The sequence below is a fragment of the Plectropomus leopardus genome, chromosome 16 (genome assembly GCF_008729295.1).
Source record: "Plectropomus leopardus isolate mb chromosome 16, YSFRI_Pleo_2.0, whole genome shotgun sequence".
Taxonomy (NCBI): domain Eukaryota; kingdom Metazoa; phylum Chordata; class Actinopteri; order Perciformes; family Serranidae; genus Plectropomus; species Plectropomus leopardus.
Window position 1 is genome coordinate 24,173,314 of NC_056478.1, and position 18,980 is coordinate 24,192,293.

Sequence of the window (18,980 nt, forward strand, 5' to 3'; positions counted from 1 at the left end):
CACACGTTCCATTATTATCTCCCTTAGTTCTTCTTTCCTTTCCTCTATGCCAGCTAGCTGAAATTATGTTTGACTAGAGTTTGAATCTGATATATTTGAATAACACTTTTCAAATGACATTCTGTAATCATATTGGGGAAAACAGTAAATGGTAGCAATATGGAACAAATTTTCTATTTTCAAGTTGCTGATTCTCTCTTTGCCCAGTACCAAGTAGAGCTTCAAACAGGCTTATCCAAGCTTAACCAAAACAGCAGTTTTAGGCCTGAGAGTGATTAAAAACCTGAATTTCTACTGTAAAAAAAAAAAAAAAATCAATAACAAAACATTTATTACAATATAGGGCTGACATGTTTCCTTGCCCCATTTCTTCTTCTTCTCTTCCTTTGTTTACTTCAGTAGTCTTTGCTCTTTGTAGTCATTGCTCTGCGTTTTGCACACAACAGGTTCAGCAGAGTAGGCTATGCCCCTTAGTGCCTCTCCGTCTTCCAGTGGTGGTTAATGGGATGTGGTGTACAGATGGTAATCACTGCTCTCCACTGAATGTTACACACGTCTCTTCCACTATGAGGGATGCAAAGGCAGACACTGCCAACTAAGTCATCTTGCAGCCCCTCTCTCTCACATTTTCCACTTCTCTCTCGCACGTAGTCTGTGTCTCTCCCGATGGTTATCCACTGTATTGTTCTGTTGTTCCGTCACTCTCCTTCTCTGTCTGTCTCACCTTTCCTTTTTCTCTCTGTCTTTGTACCTCGTTCTCTCTATTCTCTGTGTTTATTGAAAAAAAATAAATAATTTTTTAAAAGGGAAAATTAACAGAACCCATCAGGTTGGTCCCTCCAATACCTTTTAAAATCTTGTGGCTGCCTTTGAATTGTCTGGGAGTTTAAACATGACCATGAACAAGTCAGTGGTTGTTCAATGAATACATTGAGGTATATCCATTCACTTCACCTTACAGCACTGAGCGGTCAGATCCCGATGCCTCGCTAACATCTCTCTGCAGTATCACTTTTTGGAACTGCCTGCTTGTGATTGGATAACTGCGACACATTGTGCTGCTCTGATGTTTTAGTTTGCCTACACATAAACACAAAAAAGAAACTTAGATCAGGTTATTCTAAGAAAAGCATGCAGTGGGTATAAAACACCACCTAGATCTATTTCCATGTCTATGAAAGCTGATCTGATCTCTGCTCCTTTATGTTAAGTAACTCCGGTTATTTAAAGAATTCTGATAAATCACTTTGTGTCAGTGTTTGAGTGTGTGTGCCTTACTATTTTTACCACTGAGTAAAGCCTCTTGTTCTGACCTACCTACAACTTGGGTGTCTCGTCATGCCCTTTGCCAGCCTACACACGCACACAAACAAACACACAACTGGCACGCACACTTCCCACGCTCACACACACACCAGTAGCTATGTCTCTCCTACGCACAGGAACTGGGGCAGGTTGTGCCGGTGCATGTATGAATAAAGCTTTATGTAAGCCATTCACTACACAGCTCCCACTCACTGTGCAGACTGCGACCATTCAACACTTTCATTACAAAACCAGTCAACCTTACATAAGGTTAAACTGGAGTTTAACTTTAAATTATCTGCATGCTTTAAGGTCGAGTTCACTCCTGAGTTATTGTGGGTGTGTGAGTGTAGGGAGGTCAGATATCCGTCGAGGTGAGCGTAATAGCAGACGGTAAAGCTGCGACCCCAAATGGCAGCAAGAGTTACATGAAGTTTTTGAATTTTGAGAACTTCAGTAGCCAGAAATCAGTAATCGGGAAGCTAAATATGGCTGTTTGGAATGAAAACAAAGAGGTTGAACTTTCACTGGTCAGTCCAGTCTGTATACTGTATATAATTTGCCCTCTAATTGTTCACTAAAGTCATCTTGGGTGTGCAAAAAAGATCTTTTTCAAATAGTCCATACCGAGCAGCAGAAATTAATTTGGTCAAATTGGGTGAATTTTTGGCATTGGAAATAGAAAGGATGAATTGTTTCCTGTTGTAGCCATTGTGAAAACAAAGTCCAGTTGTTTAGAGTTAGAGCTACCTTGAAATTAGCTGGGAAGGGAATCAGAAAAACAATCTTCCTGTTGCAAATTTTATAAATGTCTGAATGACCAAAATGTTTAGGTCACCTCATACAACAATACGAGATCATCAAACTGGATCAGATGAGACATGATCTCGGGTTTATGTCCCAGATGTGCCCCTCATCTCTTCTTATTTGTGCCAGATAAGGCTCAATATTGATACCTTTATGGTATCAACTGAAATGACCCAGTACCGATTACAATTGAAACATCTTATGCAATACCCTTTTGCACTCGAGGTCCGATTCCAGACTGTCCCTACTCCCCACCAGATCAGTAAACTTTCTGTTGCCAATCTCCTTCTAGTATATAGTCAGTTCCATGTAGACTATAAACTAACACTAAACCTGACCTGATTCCAATTCTGTTTTGGTCTAATTTAGAACGTAGTAGTTATGTTAAACTCCTTCTCTTTTTGGCGCTACTGTACCTTTACTACTACAAATACTACTTCTTCTTCTTCTTCTTCGTCTTCTTCTTCTTCTTCTTCTTCTTCTTCTTCTTCCTCGCTCTATGCAGTTCATCACCAAGCCATGACACTGCGGTACTGGTGTGTTTCATTCTTTAGGGTATTGTACCTGTTTGATGCCAAACTGAATGCCCATTGTTCTAAGTTTCAGACCACATTCTTACACTCTTAACACCATGGAAAACATAAAAATATAACCGAGGTCTGAGCTAATGTTTGTGTGTGTGTGTGTGTGTGTGTGTGTGTGTGTGTGTGTGTGTGTGTGTTTGTGTGTGTGTGTGTAAGGGCAGGGGGCTACATGTGAAAAACACAAGGTAGCCCAAAGTTAACATTCCTGCTGCTAAGAATACAGCATGTTTTCCTCAATTGCTATTTATAGATCTCACGTTGGGCCCCCAGACACACACGTCATTGAGCCCTGCTTGCCAGCACTGAGGCCGCACTGTGTGTGCACATAGATGTGTCTGTATGTGTATGTCGCAATCAGTGCGAGGGAGGTTGCTTAAACCCTGAGATGAGGAAATACAAAGCAAAAATGCAACTTCAGCAGGCGTGTGTGCCTGCGTGCCTGCGTTTGTGAGCACGCACACACTCTGCGGCTCTCTACTGTCAGGTGTTAGTGTGGTTGAGAAACGTTAAACAACGGAAAAACACACGTACACTGTGTCTGCTGCACTGTTTGCAGTGCAGTTGCAATGCCTGCAAGTACTGTATCTACGTATGTGTGTGTCTCTTTTTGTTTCTCTCTGTGTGTGTGTGTGTGTGTGTGTGTGTGTGTGTGTGTGTGTCTGTGTCTGTGTCTGTGCGCGTGCACGCACTCTTGTGTGCTTTTTGATGGAGTACATACCAAGTTAGATCAAACTCTGACACCCAGAGAAGAAGGAAAGGTGTTAGCGCTGATGGCTGCTCTTCGACTTGGCCTTTTTGGACGCCTACACACATTATGACACTCCGACGTCACTTCCACAGGGCTATTTATAAGCCTTTGTGTCTTTTTAGGAACAGCGTGGGTTTGCTTTGCATCTGTGACTCACTGAGTGGAGGGAGGGCGGGAGAGAGGGAGGGAGGAGGGAGGGGTGGAAAAGGCAAAAAGCACAGATGGATTCCAGCGCGAAGAAACTAACTGAGCAATCACTGACATTTACATTCGCACATCAGGAATGTACTTGACAACTTAATGAGTTCTCTCTGTTCAACAAAATACATTGTGTTGTGTTGCACTTAGCAGCCAAAATGTTACATCTTATTGTAAATTACTTCAAGGTTTAAACACAAAAGCAGCTAAAAGTAAGAGTAAGATGCTAGGCTACAGGTTAACTTGTCATGAGTACCATCATCGTGTTTTGGATTGTATGGAATGTTAAATAACAAAACTAATTGGCTTTTTCTCTCCTTTGTTTTGGTGCAGGTCTTTTTGTGAGAAAACTGGATGACTTTTGAAGTTAAAGAAAGAGGATCTACAAGCACTTTTCCCCAAAGAAAAGTTAGTATTCAGTATGTTAACCTTGATTTGATGCAGCTGTTAAATACAGATTTAAGTTAAAATGCGCTCCACAAGTCTACAAACATTTTTCTTCTCTTTGTGTCATCTCCAGATCACTCAAGGATACTCCTGCCTTTAGATGGAACTGGACAGAAAAAACTACGCACAGCAACATTAGCAACATAGGTGTTTACAAAATGGCAAAAGGAGAGAAACATTTCTGATGTTATCCACTAAAGCTCCCCTTTTATTTCCACTTCCTGATTCCCGTTTACAACCTGGCTTTACAATCAGTCTGTTTCAGCAATGGACGGGTACTTCCTGTTTCTGTGAACTTGTTGGCAGCCATCAAAGGTTCAGCTATCATGTCTGGTAGTTTTGGGACCTTGTAACCCTCCAGAACCTACCCTCCCAACTTCCCCACATCCCCTCCCTCCTCCCTCTTCTAACCCCGAGAGGAGCTTCACCAAAATGGAGGCTCATGAATCAGGTGCCGCTGGGCCGAGATGCTCAAGTAAGGAACCAGTGAAGGAGAAGGCACCTCTACAACGAAAGTGGGCGTCTGAGCCCTCTGCAACCACCAAACGAAGCACTTTTGCTGACCCAGAGGCAAAACACCGCGAGAGTTTGCCGTGCGGTGCCACTGGGGGATCAGCACCCCAGCAGAAGTACGCAATTACAGGGAATTCTGGGAAGCTGCTATCTGGACCTTCTGTAGTTGGAGCCATGGGAGGCCCGCCATCTCAAGACCCCCAAGGGCCCTTTGCTCAGGGGTTCCCAAGGGGATACTCCTACCAGCTCGGCCAGCCGTACCCTCAGCACCCCCAAACTGAGCGCTTCCTCTCAGGAGCCAAACCCCAGCCAGGTCTAGAGCCTCACGCCTGGCCTTTTGCTGGCCAGTTGCCCTCGGATGACCTTTACCCTGTAGGACACCCAGGACATACACATCCTCACGGGGCTGGAGCAGGGAGGTTTCCCCGCCAGAAATCTCCCAGTTTACCCAGCTCATTTGGACAGTATTCTCAGTCCGGCCCCGAGCCTGGAGAGGAGGGCTACAGCAAAAAAGAGCAGAAGCCGAAAAAGCCTGGTAAGTACATCTGCCACTACTGTGGTCGAGCTTGCGCCAAGCCCAGCGTCTTGAAGAAGCACATCCGCTCACATACTGGAGAGAGGCCATATCCTTGTGTACCCTGTGGGTTTTCCTTCAAAACCAAGAGCAACCTTTACAAGCATCGCAAGTCCCATGCTCATGCCATCAAGGCTGGACTCGTACCATTTTCAGAGCTAGCTGTGGCTCGTAGCGGGGACATGGACCAGGCATCCCCAGTGGGTGAGGCCGAGGTCCATTCAGATGGAGAGCAGAGTACTGACACAGACGAGGAAGGTGTGGAGGGCTCAACCATGCTGACGGACAAAGACAGCCCCATCCCCCAGATCCCCTTTGAAGCTGACAAGAATACAGGTAACCCCCCAACCAAAATTTAACATCTTCAGAATCAGCCATTAAAGTCTTAAAATGCATAAAGCTGTTCTCCCTAAAAGCCCAGTTCTTAAAAACACCGCCTGTAACCTCTGTTTAGTTTCCCAATACTATGTTGGTAAATTATTTATTTATTTAACTTTTATATAATTAGAAAAACCCTCTGAAGATTAAAAATCTCTTTTTCAAGAGTGTCCTGTCCAAGACAGGCAGTAACATAAGTTGCAGACAACTGCAGAGAACAAATATACAAAGTTAAAATATACAATTCCAAAACAATGTAAGGACTGAAAGAAATGTTAATATAAGATATAAGTGAAATATAAAAACAAGAACAATTAAAACACCAGCTAAGATACATCCTGGCATTGGCATATTGAAGATGACACACAAAAGTCCTGCGACATTGCTTTGAAACGGCTGAGAGAAACTAATGAATGCTTCTAATGAATGCTTCTTTAAGTCCTTCTGTGAAAGAATAAAGGCTCTTTTGCCAAACTCTATACAAACTCTAGATAGAGAGTATAGACAATAAGAACATGTTCAGTGAACAGAGAGCATAGTCATTCTTAGGATTTTTGTGCTTAATGTTTACACAATATGCTGGAATCACTATATTAAGGTTTGCTGGAATGGACTTGGTCAATTTCTTAATGATCAAAATCTAAAAGATTAAAAAATGTTAATATTTATCAATTTCGATAAGAGGGCCAGTTCACAATAATACATGTGGACCGTTATTGTTTCACTGTACACTACCTAACTTTGCACTCATTCACTGCCTACATGTATATATTTTCTACTCAAAGTTTTACTCAATTCTAATCTGCTTTTTTGTGCTCTAATTTACATTTCTCTATATCGTGCTCCAATCTTTCTTACTGTGTAGGTGGTGTGGAACCAGCATATGCAGACTCAGCTGAAGAGCTGCTTGTGGGATCTATGAAAGTGCCTATCCTTATTGTTCCAAAACCTGGAGGAGTCCCCTCCACAGGGTTGGAGTGCCCACCCTTTCAGGATATAAAGGGGTCACACCACATGTTGGCATCACACGCTGGCGGGAGGGCGCATTCACTGGATGACTCCCCCACCATCAAACAACGTTTGGCCCTGAGGCTGAATGAGAAAAAAGGACAGGACTCTGACTCTGCCATGTCCCAGTCCCTGAACCTCCTCAGTCCTCACAGCAAAGGCAGCACAGACTCTGGCTACTTTTCACGCTCCGAGAGTGCGGAGCAGCAGATCAGCCCTCCAAATACTAATGTCAAGACGTACGAAGAGATAATGTTTGGTCGGACTTGGTACTACCGGCCCTCACGATCCAGACAGTCTATCACAGTGGGCATGGCAGAGGCAGACCCCAGCCTGGCTGGTTTAAAGCAAACAGGTGGTATTCTGGACATGGGGAAGATAGCTGAGGATCATATCTGTTTCAGAGGGGATGTAGGAGTTTCAGGAGATCCCAAGCAGTATCCAACAGGACCCTGTCAAAGCAGTACGGGACTTCTGGAGCCTCCATCAGATTCTGGACATCTTATCAGGAGTAACTCTATGCCAACTTCCTCCCCTCCAAACCTTAGTGTACCCCCTAGTGGGATTAGAGGCAGCCACTCCTTCGATGAGATGATGACATCGGATGATGTGTTTTACCCACCGGGGCGCAGACTCAGAAGACAGGCTGCGTTTGAACATTCAGCCAACGAAGCCCATGTAGGAGAGGCTGAGGGCTGTGGACACATGCCCAAGAATTTAGCTTCATCTCTGGGTATGAAAATTGGTGAGCGTAGCTCAGGAGTCCCAGAGCACATTGCCTACAGCCTATATGGTACTAAAGTTAGCATGTCAGAAATAGCCACAAGAAAAAGGCGGAAAGAGAAGAGTGTTGGGGATGAAGAGGACAGCCCTGGGCACGGCGACAGTAGCTGCAGTGGTTCAGTAGAGATGATAGGGGACTACGAGTTTAAACAAAGTAGTCTTGATGGGTCGAGAGCGACTCCAACAGGGAAGGGCTCTCTTCACAGTGCTCATAGCCAGTCCGACAGCTTTGATACCTGTGCCAGCATGTGCTCGGAGGACATTGCTCTATTTCCTGATTCCGAGGGCAGAAAGGCAGCTGGGAATGTCATATCAGTCATCCAGCACACTAACTCCCTCAGCCGGCCAAATTCGTTTGAGAAGTCAGAGTCCTTTGAGCAGCCAGGGTATCAGCCTTCAGATAAAGCTCCATCTAACCAGTACTCTGAACAGTCCGACAGCGAGATCTTTGAAGATGCTCTTAGCCCTGAATCTGCCCTGCTGAGGACAGAGAGCATGGAGCAGCAGCTTCAAAGTGACAGTGACCTGGCCTCCCTTTCATCTTCATCAGCCGCAGCCTCACCTGGCCAGCCTTATCACATCCCACACAAGCTAGTCCGACAACCCAACATCCAAGTTCCTGAGATCAGGGTGACGGAGGAGCCGGACAAGCCTGAGAAAGATACAGACGCTCCAATGTCCAAGGAACCAGAGAAGCAGCTGCAGCATGTGGAGGAGTTCCAGCTGCCACAGAGGAGTGACACACTCGCTCAGATGCCATCGGAAAAACTCCCACCCAAGAAGAAGAGGCTGCGCCTGGCAGATATGGAGCACTCGTCAGGGGAATCAAGTTTTGAGTCAACCTGCACCAGCCTTTCTCGCAGCCCCAGTCAGGAGAGCAACCTGTCCCACTCTTCTTCCTTCTCCATGTCCTTTGACAGAGATGAAGGCCTCAAGTCTGTCTCACCCACTAAACAGGTACCCCATCCTGTGTTTAATACTTTCAAGTATCTTGACTACCCCTCCAGCATTTTTAGCATGGATTTTGTAGCTTGCATTGTTCTTACATTTGCTATGGTACATCAATAGTATCTAGGGCTGTCAGTGTTAGCGTGTTAATTGCAGTGCCATAAAGGGCTGGACATAACAAATTTGGGTTTGTTTTTTTTCAATCGCCAGTCAACATTCCTATCTTCAAGAGGCTGTATCGGACTGAGTTTTAGAGTTGCAGTGATTAATACTGGTATCATTTGAAACTAGAAGACCTGAGAAATACAGAAGTCTTGACTATGTCATGCTAGTCTCACAGATAGGAGGTTGAATAATGCTTCAAAATATATACTACATTTTGGCAATGAAAAAACAGCATGGACATTTCACAGGGGTTCCTTGACCTGTGACCTCAAGACATCTGAATGAAAATGGGTTCTGTGGGTACCCATGAGTCTTCTACTCATTTATGCTACTCCCATGCAGTTTTTTGCTGTTATTCTATTTCTAATCAAGACAATCTGGTATTGCTTTACTCTGTCAATATGGATTTCATAACTATTTTGTAATGCAAAATATTGGAATTGAAAACGTGATATAAAAATTTGATGAATTCCAATTAACTACTGAAATTCTGCGATTGATTGCAATTTTAAAAAATCAACCGTTTGACAGCCCTAATAGTATTGTTACCAATATATGCTGTCAGAAAACACCTAGAATACACATCATGCTCCCAGTGAATCCAAAGTTAACAACTGTCCTTGTTTTTTTTGAACTAGGATGACTCGTCGGCATCTGGCGGGGGACCTAAGCAGTCGGAGTTCCTGACAGTGCCTGGCAGTGGTCATTCCAGCCACCACCAGCAGAGAGAGATGAGGAGGTCTTCATCAGAGCAGGCACCTTGCACGCTGCCCACAGAGTTGCCTGAAATGCGCAGCAAATCCTTTGACTATGGAAGCTTGTCCTCCTCCAGACAGGGAGAAATATATTCCAGTGCCTCTGCAATGAAGGAACGCCGGCGTGGATATCTTGTTCGACAGGTAGCATAAAAGCTCTCTAGTATTTTTCTTAAAAAGCAGTGTAATGCAAGTTCTAGATGGTCATTTAAACAAAACAGCAGGTGTCAGTTGTTCTTTACTTTGAGGACCTATGTACCTGGACCTAGATGGTTTAGAGAAAAAACGGGGCTCAATAAGCACCAAGGCCCCACTATTAACTGGTGTCTTAGCGCTTACACACTTAGCAAGTATGACTACATTTAATTTTAGAAGGACTGACAAACTCTCCTGCTTATGCATACATTTGACAGGCTTCACTGAGTGTTTATCCAGAGGCAGTCGTCCAGGAACCAGGGGGCGCTGAGATGTCAATCAAACAGGAGAGTCTGGAACATGGGGCATGGCCTGGCCCAACAGGATCCCCCCACAGCAGCAGCGATGTAGCCAGCAGAACCAAGAGAGTTGGCAGTAGCACTGGTGGTAAGCCTTGCATTACAGTTCTAAAACTGTGTTGTCAAATGATCTGTAGTTGGTTAGTAGGGTTGTAACGGTATGAAATTTTCAGGGTACAATAACTGTCTCAGAAAATATTGTGGCTTCATGGTATCATGGTTTTAGAAAATTATTAATATTATCGGTCAGAATGACCCTTAAAGGAATGAAAACAGAAGGGTTAGTTTTGGTTGAACAAATGTTTTATCACTATAATTAAGACTTGCAACTTTATTTTAAAAGATTGATATGTAAAGTCTGCCTTTTGACAATAACTAAAATAAAGGTGAGATTCTCCCGCCAGTTGCATTTTTATTCAATATCGTAGATAAGCAAATGTATACAGTATGATAATTAACTTTCACATCACTATATTCCTTAAAAATTTTCTCTGCAACCCTGTTCCATGACATTTTCCTAAACCTTTTATTCACATTTCAGTTGCATGATAACAAAAGTTGGGGGCTTTCTCTATGCAATGAACCAAGCAGACTTTGAAGTGTTTCTAGCCAATTAGCTATATAAAGTAGCAGGTTGTAGCTGCAAAGAATGGGAGTAGCATATGAGATTTCCTCTGTAGGGATAAGTTCAATGTCAAAATACATTACGTACAATACATTCCTTTGTTGTATGTGCAGGTGTAGGATCTCACCAACACCACCAGCACCACCAGCATCTCCTCCAGCAGAGTATCAGTGAGGACAGCCTGCAGGACGAACCTCTCTATGGCAGGTGAGAAAGTCTGGGTTTCCTTATGCAAATATAAAATTTCCAATAACCCTTGTCATTAAGCTGTAATGAAATGGACCAAACTCAGACTATTTGAAATGCAAATTCACATGTACTGGATTCTTAATCAAGACAGTCTGCTAAGAATTGATTTACCTCGTCAATATCGACTTCAAAACTATTCTGGAATGCAAAAAAAGTGGAATTGGAAACATTTGATTAAAAAATGCGATTAACCGCAATAAACTATTGAAATTCTGCAATTAATCGCAATTAAAAAATGTATCTTTTGACGCTCAGCCCTAATTATAAAATAGAATTTGTTTAAATATAAGAGTATTTAACCCTTTCTCCAGGTCTCATCAGCACCGCCTGCAGGCCCAGGGCTCTTCATCTGAGGGAGAATATCCAGGTCATGAGGTCATGAATAAGGATGTAATCCAGTATCCGAGTGGTCCTCCCTTCATTTCCTACCAGCAGCCAGGTCTGTTCTGGAGTCAGGAGGCCAGTCAGACACCGAGACAGCAGCTGACCCTCCAGGCCCAGCAACAACTCCAAAAACTCCACATTAGATCACCAGGCTCCATGCCTGGACACCCACTCCACAAACAACAACCGCTCCACTCCCTGCAGCAAATCCATAATCAGCAGCCACATGATGGAAAATCAGAAAATCCAAGCTCTCAGATGTACCCTGCCTCTTTCTCATCTCGCACCTCTCCCCTTTCCCAGCAACAACAGCAAAACTTTGCTTCTCTCTCCTCCAAGCACTCCTTGCCCAGTTCCACCACTGCCTCCATGCTCCTGCAGCAGGTCCAACCCGTCTTTGCCACTCAGAACCTGGGCTCCCAAGCCTCTCTGCCAGGTATGCTGGTTCCTGTGCGGATCCAGACCCATGTGCCATCATATGGTAGTGTTATGTACACCAGTGTTAGCCAGCTTATAGCTAACCATGGCAGCGGGCCGCAAGGGTTAGGCTTAGCCAGGCCAAGCGGTGCCGATAACAGCAACGTGTCCCCTTCAGTTGGTGCTGCGGGTGTCAGCAAACCACCTGGAGGAATTGGAGGAGGCATAAGTGGGACTGGTTTCAACTTATCACACTTCCTTGGACAAACTGATGGTGCAGCACTGCGTTTTCCACCCTGGAAGGTTTCAGATTCACTACCAGAGCAACGCCTAAACACGGGGATCCCACTGTCACTAACGTCAGGCACCATATCCACCACAGACGCCTCAGGATCTAGCATCGGAGGCAGTAAGCGCATGCTGTCCCCCGCCAGCTCTCTGGAGCTCTTTATCGAGACCAAGCAGCAGAAAAGAGTGAAGGAGGAGAGGATGTATGGACAGATTGTTAAGGAGATGAGTGCAGTGGAGTTAAGTGGAACTGGAAGCAGCAGCAAGCCTGAGAAGGGGCAGAGCAGAGGTCAGCGAGCTCGTCTGAAGAGCGAAGACTCCAATGATGAGTCTGAAAGGATGTCTTCTTCTCCTCCATTTGGTGACTTCCCTGTTGCCACTAAGATTGCCATTCCCGTCCGTTCCTCTGCTCCGCACCTCCCCGATGTTCCCCGGGCAGAGAGCTTCACTCCTCCTCTCCAGATTGTCACAGATCGTTCCCCAGTTTCAGGTGGTCGGGACTCCCCAGAGGAGCTCGATGTTGACGACTCAGTCCCAGAGCCCAGCTCCAGCCCACAGTCCATGGTGTCCTCCAATGACACAGAGGACACTGACAACACAAATCAGCCTACACCCAGTAAAATCCCTGTCAGCATGCTGGTACAGCTAGCTGCCAACCAAAGCGCAGGATTATCCGGAGCAGTGGGCCAGACTCTGCTACTCACGGATGTGGCTGACGTCCAGCAGTTTTTCCAATTCCCAAGCCTGCGCACTATGAGTAGAGTCAGCTGGTGTTTCTTGAACTACACCAAACCCAACAGCACCCAAACTGCCTCGCACAGCTCTGTCTACAACTCATGGTGTGTTAGCTCATACAACCCCAATCCGCTGAACCTCAGCACCAAGGCTGCACTGGCCCTGCTGAGGTCCAAACAGAGGAGAAACACTGATAGGATGTACTCAACTGCTGCCATGTCGCCACCCAGCTCTGGGAAGCTGGTGTCATCTGTGGCCTGGAAGCTGAGGTTTGATCAGGTATGCCCAGTAATCTATGGTGTAAAATATAGAAGTTTAAAAACATGCAAACATATGCAGAAAATGACATTTAAGTGTGCGTGCATGGGTGCAAACAGAGTGAAACACAAGTCCAGGAACTGAAAAAAGTTAATTCATGCTTTCTTATGCTATTGTCTCTGAAGTTGAAACCAGAGCTGATGCCAGTCGATGTCAGTAATTTCGGGAGGAAGATGAAGGGAGTGGTGTCATGGGACCGTTCGAAGGAAGAGCAGGTAGAGAAGGAGGTCTCGGTCAAACAGCCCGCCGCTGAACCGACCCGCATCAAGATCTTCGAAGGCGGGTAGGTCCTATAAATACACACCAGTCCAATAACGTTGGTCCAGTAGGAATTTTTGATGGTACTTTTGCCAAAATGAAATCTGAGCGAGCAATAGGACATTTGCCTTTTAAAGAATTTAACTGTGGTTCCTGCTGCTGCATGATCACATCTCACATATTTAAGAGTTTGTATCATCCTTCCTTGGAAACCAGTGGGGTAAGGGGCAGAGAGCAGATTGAATGTCAATTAAAGAAAATCTATGTGTCTAATTATTTTTCTTTGACTGGAATTTGAATTGTCTGCTAAATAATTCAAATGCTAACGGCACTTAAAAATCAATATTTAAAGGTAAAAGCTATAAAGACAGGCAAGCACAACATTCATCTTTATAAATAGGTTTATTTTTGGTATGACTGTGTCAGTGTTTTCCCAGACACAACCCCTACACCTTAATTATCAATGGCTCGAAAATGTTTTCATTTCAGTTTGGTTTCTGTGCACAATATCTCAAAGGAGTTTCAGTGGCATCTGGAGCGCAGCACATTTGTTGAGGTATAATTGGTTCAGTTTTGACAACAATTTGGATCTAACATTACCAGCTGAAACTGAGAGGACGAGAAGCCTGATTTGAAATCATTATGTTGCTTTTCAGAGTCAAGAATCAATCAGTCAACCTACTGATTAAAGTTTTGTCTGAATGTTATTGCAATCTCAGTGTTGCAAGACATTTTTGCTCTTTCTTATTTGTACTATCATCAATTACACAAACAATGTTATCTGCAGCTTTTCACAACAACATTACAAGGTGCTTTAGATAAGATTTAGCCTCTAAAAGAAAACTAAAATGTAAGTAACCGTAAAAATAAGAAAAATAATGATTCAAGAAGCAAAACAAAAAATAAAACTAGGAAATTACAAGTTTTAGAAGTTGTTTAACTGAATCTGCAAGCCTCAGATTCTCAGGTGAAAAGCTCCAGAGCTGAGATGTCAGAAGTCTGGCCACCTTTTTATTTTCAACTGAGATTTAGGAACAATATGAGCATCACCCAATATGAGTATCACAGACTGAATGTACAGCAGCTGCTCTGTGCTCACAACAACCAGAGTCTCAGACTCACAAAATGCTGAACTGTCTGATTACTTTTTTATCCTTTTTTACAGCTCAAAATTCAACAAAAATGAACACTGATGACCTTTGTATGAACTATGAGGACATTTGTTTCAGCACGATTAATCGGAAAATCTTCTTAGGTATTAAAAAAAAAAAAGACTTACCCTTTTACAATCTATTCTTTGGGCTTAATTTGTGCCTGTGAGAGTCAGGCCAAGAGCCAGAGCCTGGTAAACCCATCACAGGCTAACGACTTGAGCTGCATCGCTGTAATTGGACGTCAGCTTTCATAATTCCCTCTCTCACTTTTATAGACTGGTGTGAAGTGGGATCTGTCCCTCATTAGTTGTATTTTAAAGGCTTTTTCGCACTGTTTTTCTAAACATCAGCCACTGCAGTATTTATTTATTCTGTTTATGGTATTAAGAGAACTTTATATATTTTATTAGATTTCTTTTATATGTATTTTGTAACAAATATCTCACTCATAATAGTATAGTATTCATTATTTTTAAGTTTTATTATTCAATCGTGAGAGCATGGCTGAAGTCTCAGTACCACAGCTGCAATATGTGGCCTCAAACTGATATAGAAACATTTAAACTTTTGTTACTCTTTTGACTGATGAGGACAATTTCATTAATTAAAAACTTTAAATTCTGTGCAAGGATAGAGAGCTTTTTTGAACATACAACATGTTTGCATTTGGGTTCCCAAGTATTCAATATTAGGTGCAAATTAGGTTGCAAAGATTCAAAATGCAAGAGGTGTGTTTCCATCAGCCCGTTCTCATTCTGAACCCGTAAAGAAAAGCCCATTGTTTGCTTCCCATATGAATGTTGAGCCAAACCACGATGTTTTCTTTTAAATCATTCCAGGTGTACGTTTATTTTGAAAAAAAAAAAACAAAAAAAACTATGCATCTAAGTAGCAGAACGTGTACATTTTCTGTGAAAACAGAAGTGTTTTTTGAAAAGACACAATGCATTTAATAGCTATAGTATTAGTTGATAAACACTATTTTAGTTGTTCAGTGTGCTCTCTGTTTTTATACATCCATTTTTTCCCATTGCTTTCTCCCAGAGCTTTGACTGGTGCTCTTTTAACTAGCACCACCTACTGCTTTTCTCTGAGCCAGCTCCCAGCAAAAGTGATAAGTTTTAGGTTGGGCTTTTTTGCACCTGCTGAAACAGTGTCTGTAGAACCGAGTATCCAGTACCAAAAGCTGGCTTCAAATGTTTGCTCAGATCTGTTCTCATCTTTTCTTATATATTTGTTTAAACAGTTTTGATCATATTGCTAATTTTTTAAGAGATTTGTAGAAAGACAGGTTTATATATAAGCTGTAAATTGCTATTGCCACTGAAAGTCAGGCACCAACATATCTTCATAAAACAATTCATATAATACAATTTAGCACCCCATGAATGGCGTTACATTCTTAATGTAAAGTTAATTAAGTGATGTAACGGAGGTCAGGTTTAGGCAACAAGTTACTATGGTTGGGTTTAGGAAAAAAGAAAGATGGTGAGTACATAAAAATGACATAAAGTTCACTGAAGGTTCACGCTGTTCCAGACAAGCATCTCTGTGGGAAAGTCCTGGGGGAAAGTCCGGATATTTGGGACATGTCCACTTGCTTAGGCACATAGCTTAAAATTTCAAACTATATCTGGTCTTACTTGTAGAGGTCTGTTATGTGGCCAAGATGAATTTGGTTTTTGATCATCAAACAGAATTTTAAAAGGTTTTGATTGATAGAAATGAAACCAAGGATATCATTTATTTTTCAATATCATATTATTTAAGTCACATGAAGTTTATTTTACACATAGAGAGCACAGGTAATGTACATTAAATCGTCAAATAAAAATCATAAGTGAGGGAAAGCTAGAAACCTCTGAGGCATTCCTACAGTATCACAATGTTTCATAGTCTTACAGTGGAGCCAATAAGACCAAGGTTACTGAATGGAACAGACGGCGCAGACACACACAAACATGCAAATGACCTCACACACACACACACACACACACACACACACACGCGTGCAGGGAGTTATTAAATGCAGCAGACAGTGAAGTAATTCACTCTTGTCCCCAAAGGACACTTTAGAAGCAATAAGTGGATAAAAGCATACAAATGGGGCAAACAGGCAAAGGAACACACATTTACACACATGCGCTTACATAAACAGTATGCATTCAAGTAATAAGTAAACAGAGACACAAGAAAAAAGTGGTAAAAAAAAAACAAGAAAAGGATCTAAATTTTCTGGATGAAAAGAAATCCACAATTTGCAAGTTTTGGCAGAGAAAAGAAATCCATTACTTTTCCGTGTCTCCCTTGAAAGTTTTAGTAATTTTGAAAGAGAATCTGTTTTATGATCTTACCGTGTGCTGTGAATAAAATAGAATAAAACAAAATAATCAGCATAATTCATTTTCATAACTGGCAGCAGCTGTGTAAACGTCTTGAACTCAGACAAGCGTTCAGTGGTATTTCCCACTCGGCGGTGCAGTTGAAAGACAAATTTCCCCTCGCTGATGCAGACGGATCGTTTGATGTACCTGATATTTGACCTTCTTTAACACATGAGGCCCTGAACTACCCATTACCTACTCCTCCAGCCGCTGCAGACAGGACAGGAAACTGCACAGCTCACCAGCCGCTTTCACTATTTCACCACAAAGAAAATAACTTTTTTTTTCGCATTAAAAAAAAAAAAAAGTGATTCTTCTGCAGCAGAGCAAAGACAGACTAAATTTACCAGCATTCGACTGGTGGTTGGTGGTAATTTCTCTTCATGACAGACAGACTCATGCAGACATCCACTGATCCTGCTGCCAAGTGTCCGCTGTTTCACTCGAAACCTCTTTTGGGATAGAAAATCATGTCTGACAGTGATGGGGTTTTTTTTGTCTTGTAAAAGTATAAGTGGGACTGGAGGGAGGACTGTGGTTATCGTCTTTCTTTTTTTTTTTAGAAAAAAGAACCAGTTTAAAGACAATGAACAACCCAAAGGAGGAATACTGCATTGTTTCTAATTTTAGCTTCTAATCTTGTAAACAAAGAGATCTCTGCTACATGTGTGTGGTGGTTATGATCAGGTCAACTAAAGAGGGATTTTTTACCACTGTTTCATTTGAATTATTTTTAGAGGCCTGTGCAGGTAAATGTATCCAGTAGTTCAGGGAAAAAAAGGTTAAAATCTGGAGGAAAAAAAAAGATATAATACTGAAAGTCAAACATATTGCCTGTTTTCTGATATATAAAATTCATCCTGTTAACATAATTTGTCCTACAATATGAGCCTGAGGCTTATCTTTTGTAATTATCTGTGGACAAATATGTATCCACTGACAAGTAACAAGGAAATTGTCTTATAGAAATGTCAAAAGACATATTTGAGTATACATCTTTCTCGGAGCACCAGCCAGTTTATTTGTCAACTGTAAAATGTCCCTCTCAGCACACATACTGGTCATAATTCTTTAAGAAACAACTTTAAGATATCCTGATCAATTTTTTTAAACATAAAATATTAACGTAATTAGAGGATATATATTAATAACCTTATAAATTATTTTTAAAGATGAAACTGCACATTTTAGAGAGCCTTTTACTGTAAGCTTTCCAAAGCACACCTGTGTAGTGATGATGCTGCTTTATTCAACACACCTGTCAGGTGGATGGATTGTCTTAGAAAAGGAGTGCTCACTAACATTATTAAATTTGTGAAATTTGCTTGCAATAGTCAAGCAAATAAAGGCACGAACAAGTTTTTCTGTATCTTGTTAAGTCAGAAATCCTTCTTGTCTTGTGGTGACACTGTGAAGTAGAGCTGTGTGTCATCAGCATAGAGATGGTAGGAGTTGTTATAATATGTAGCTGCATCATACGCCACATGAGTGTTTCAGGAGATGATGAAGCTTTTGTACAGAGCAGTTCCTTTATCCTCTTCTCCCACTTTTCCGCTTCTCAGAGATTGTCAGACTACTCGTGTGGCATCCATATAGAGGTCACACTCTCCGAGCCCTTTCAGGCCTTTCTCTCTCTCTGATACTTGGAACTGCATTTGAGCAGAGAAACCTTGATTTTATTCAAGCAGAACCTCAGCGTCAGCAAAGCTTGGTGTCCTATAGCATCACAATGAATCAGCTGCAGAGCTGCCAGCCCTGACCTCTGACTTCTGTGTGGGAGCGAGCAAAAGAAAGAGTCTATGAGGGTAAACAGGAGATACCACAAAGAAAGGAATACATACTGCATATATTTTTTATACCATTTTTTCCTCTCTTTTTTAGCAACCAGAGCTGATGATTATACTTGTGGATATACTATATTGTGTCTTAGCTGCTTTTTTTTGCTTTTTATCACTCATCTTGAAGGAAACATATGAAATTGTATTATAAAACATTTCATTTTTTATTTTGCAGAAAGAAAAAACAAAGAAAAATGAAAAGCGTCACCATACAGTACTGTTACTTACTCTTTCTTACAGGTACAAATCCAATGAGGACTATGTTTATGTCCGTGGTCGGGGTCGAGGAAAATACATCTGCGAGGAATGTGGCATCCGCTGTAAGAAACCGAGTATGCTAAAGAAACACATCCGAACGCACACCGACGTCCGGCCGTACGTCTGCAAGTTCTGCAACTTCGCCTTCAAGACAAAAGGTAGGCTTATTTTTTACCACGTCATTTCATGTTTTTAGCTTATGAATCTGAAGTGTGAGGTTTGAGTGGATTTTTCAAAGCCTGGGAACTTTATTTTCTCACTACAGTCACATTTAGAAGTATGGATTTCTACATAGAGGATGTTTCATTGTCATCTAATAAATTTGCTCGTCACCAGAGTAGAAAAACTTCCCTTTAAACACAAGA

General features: G+C 42.2%; 1 protein-coding gene across 2 annotated transcripts in view; it reads left to right on the forward strand.

The window, feature by feature from the left end:
* The window catches only part of hivep2a (HIVEP zinc finger 2a), a 116,144-nt gene that overhangs the window by 87,259 nt on the left and 9,905 nt on the right, over positions 1-18,980 (forward strand). For both annotated transcript variants that reach the window (XM_042503671.1, XM_042503672.1), the window contains 9 exons: positions 3,976-4,050; positions 4,163-5,512; positions 6,420-8,302; positions 9,097-9,357; positions 9,627-9,795; positions 10,446-10,539; positions 10,893-12,684; positions 12,849-13,006; positions 18,598-18,773. In XM_042503671.1, the coding sequence (XP_042359605.1) occupies positions 4,522-5,512; positions 6,420-8,302; positions 9,097-9,357; positions 9,627-9,795; positions 10,446-10,539; positions 10,893-12,684; positions 12,849-13,006; positions 18,598-18,773 (5,524 nt within the window). In that variant the 5' untranslated portion in view covers positions 3,976-4,050; positions 4,163-4,521. The remainder of the gene's footprint in view (positions 1-3,975; positions 4,051-4,162; positions 5,513-6,419; positions 8,303-9,096; positions 9,358-9,626; positions 9,796-10,445; positions 10,540-10,892; positions 12,685-12,848; positions 13,007-18,597; positions 18,774-18,980) is intronic.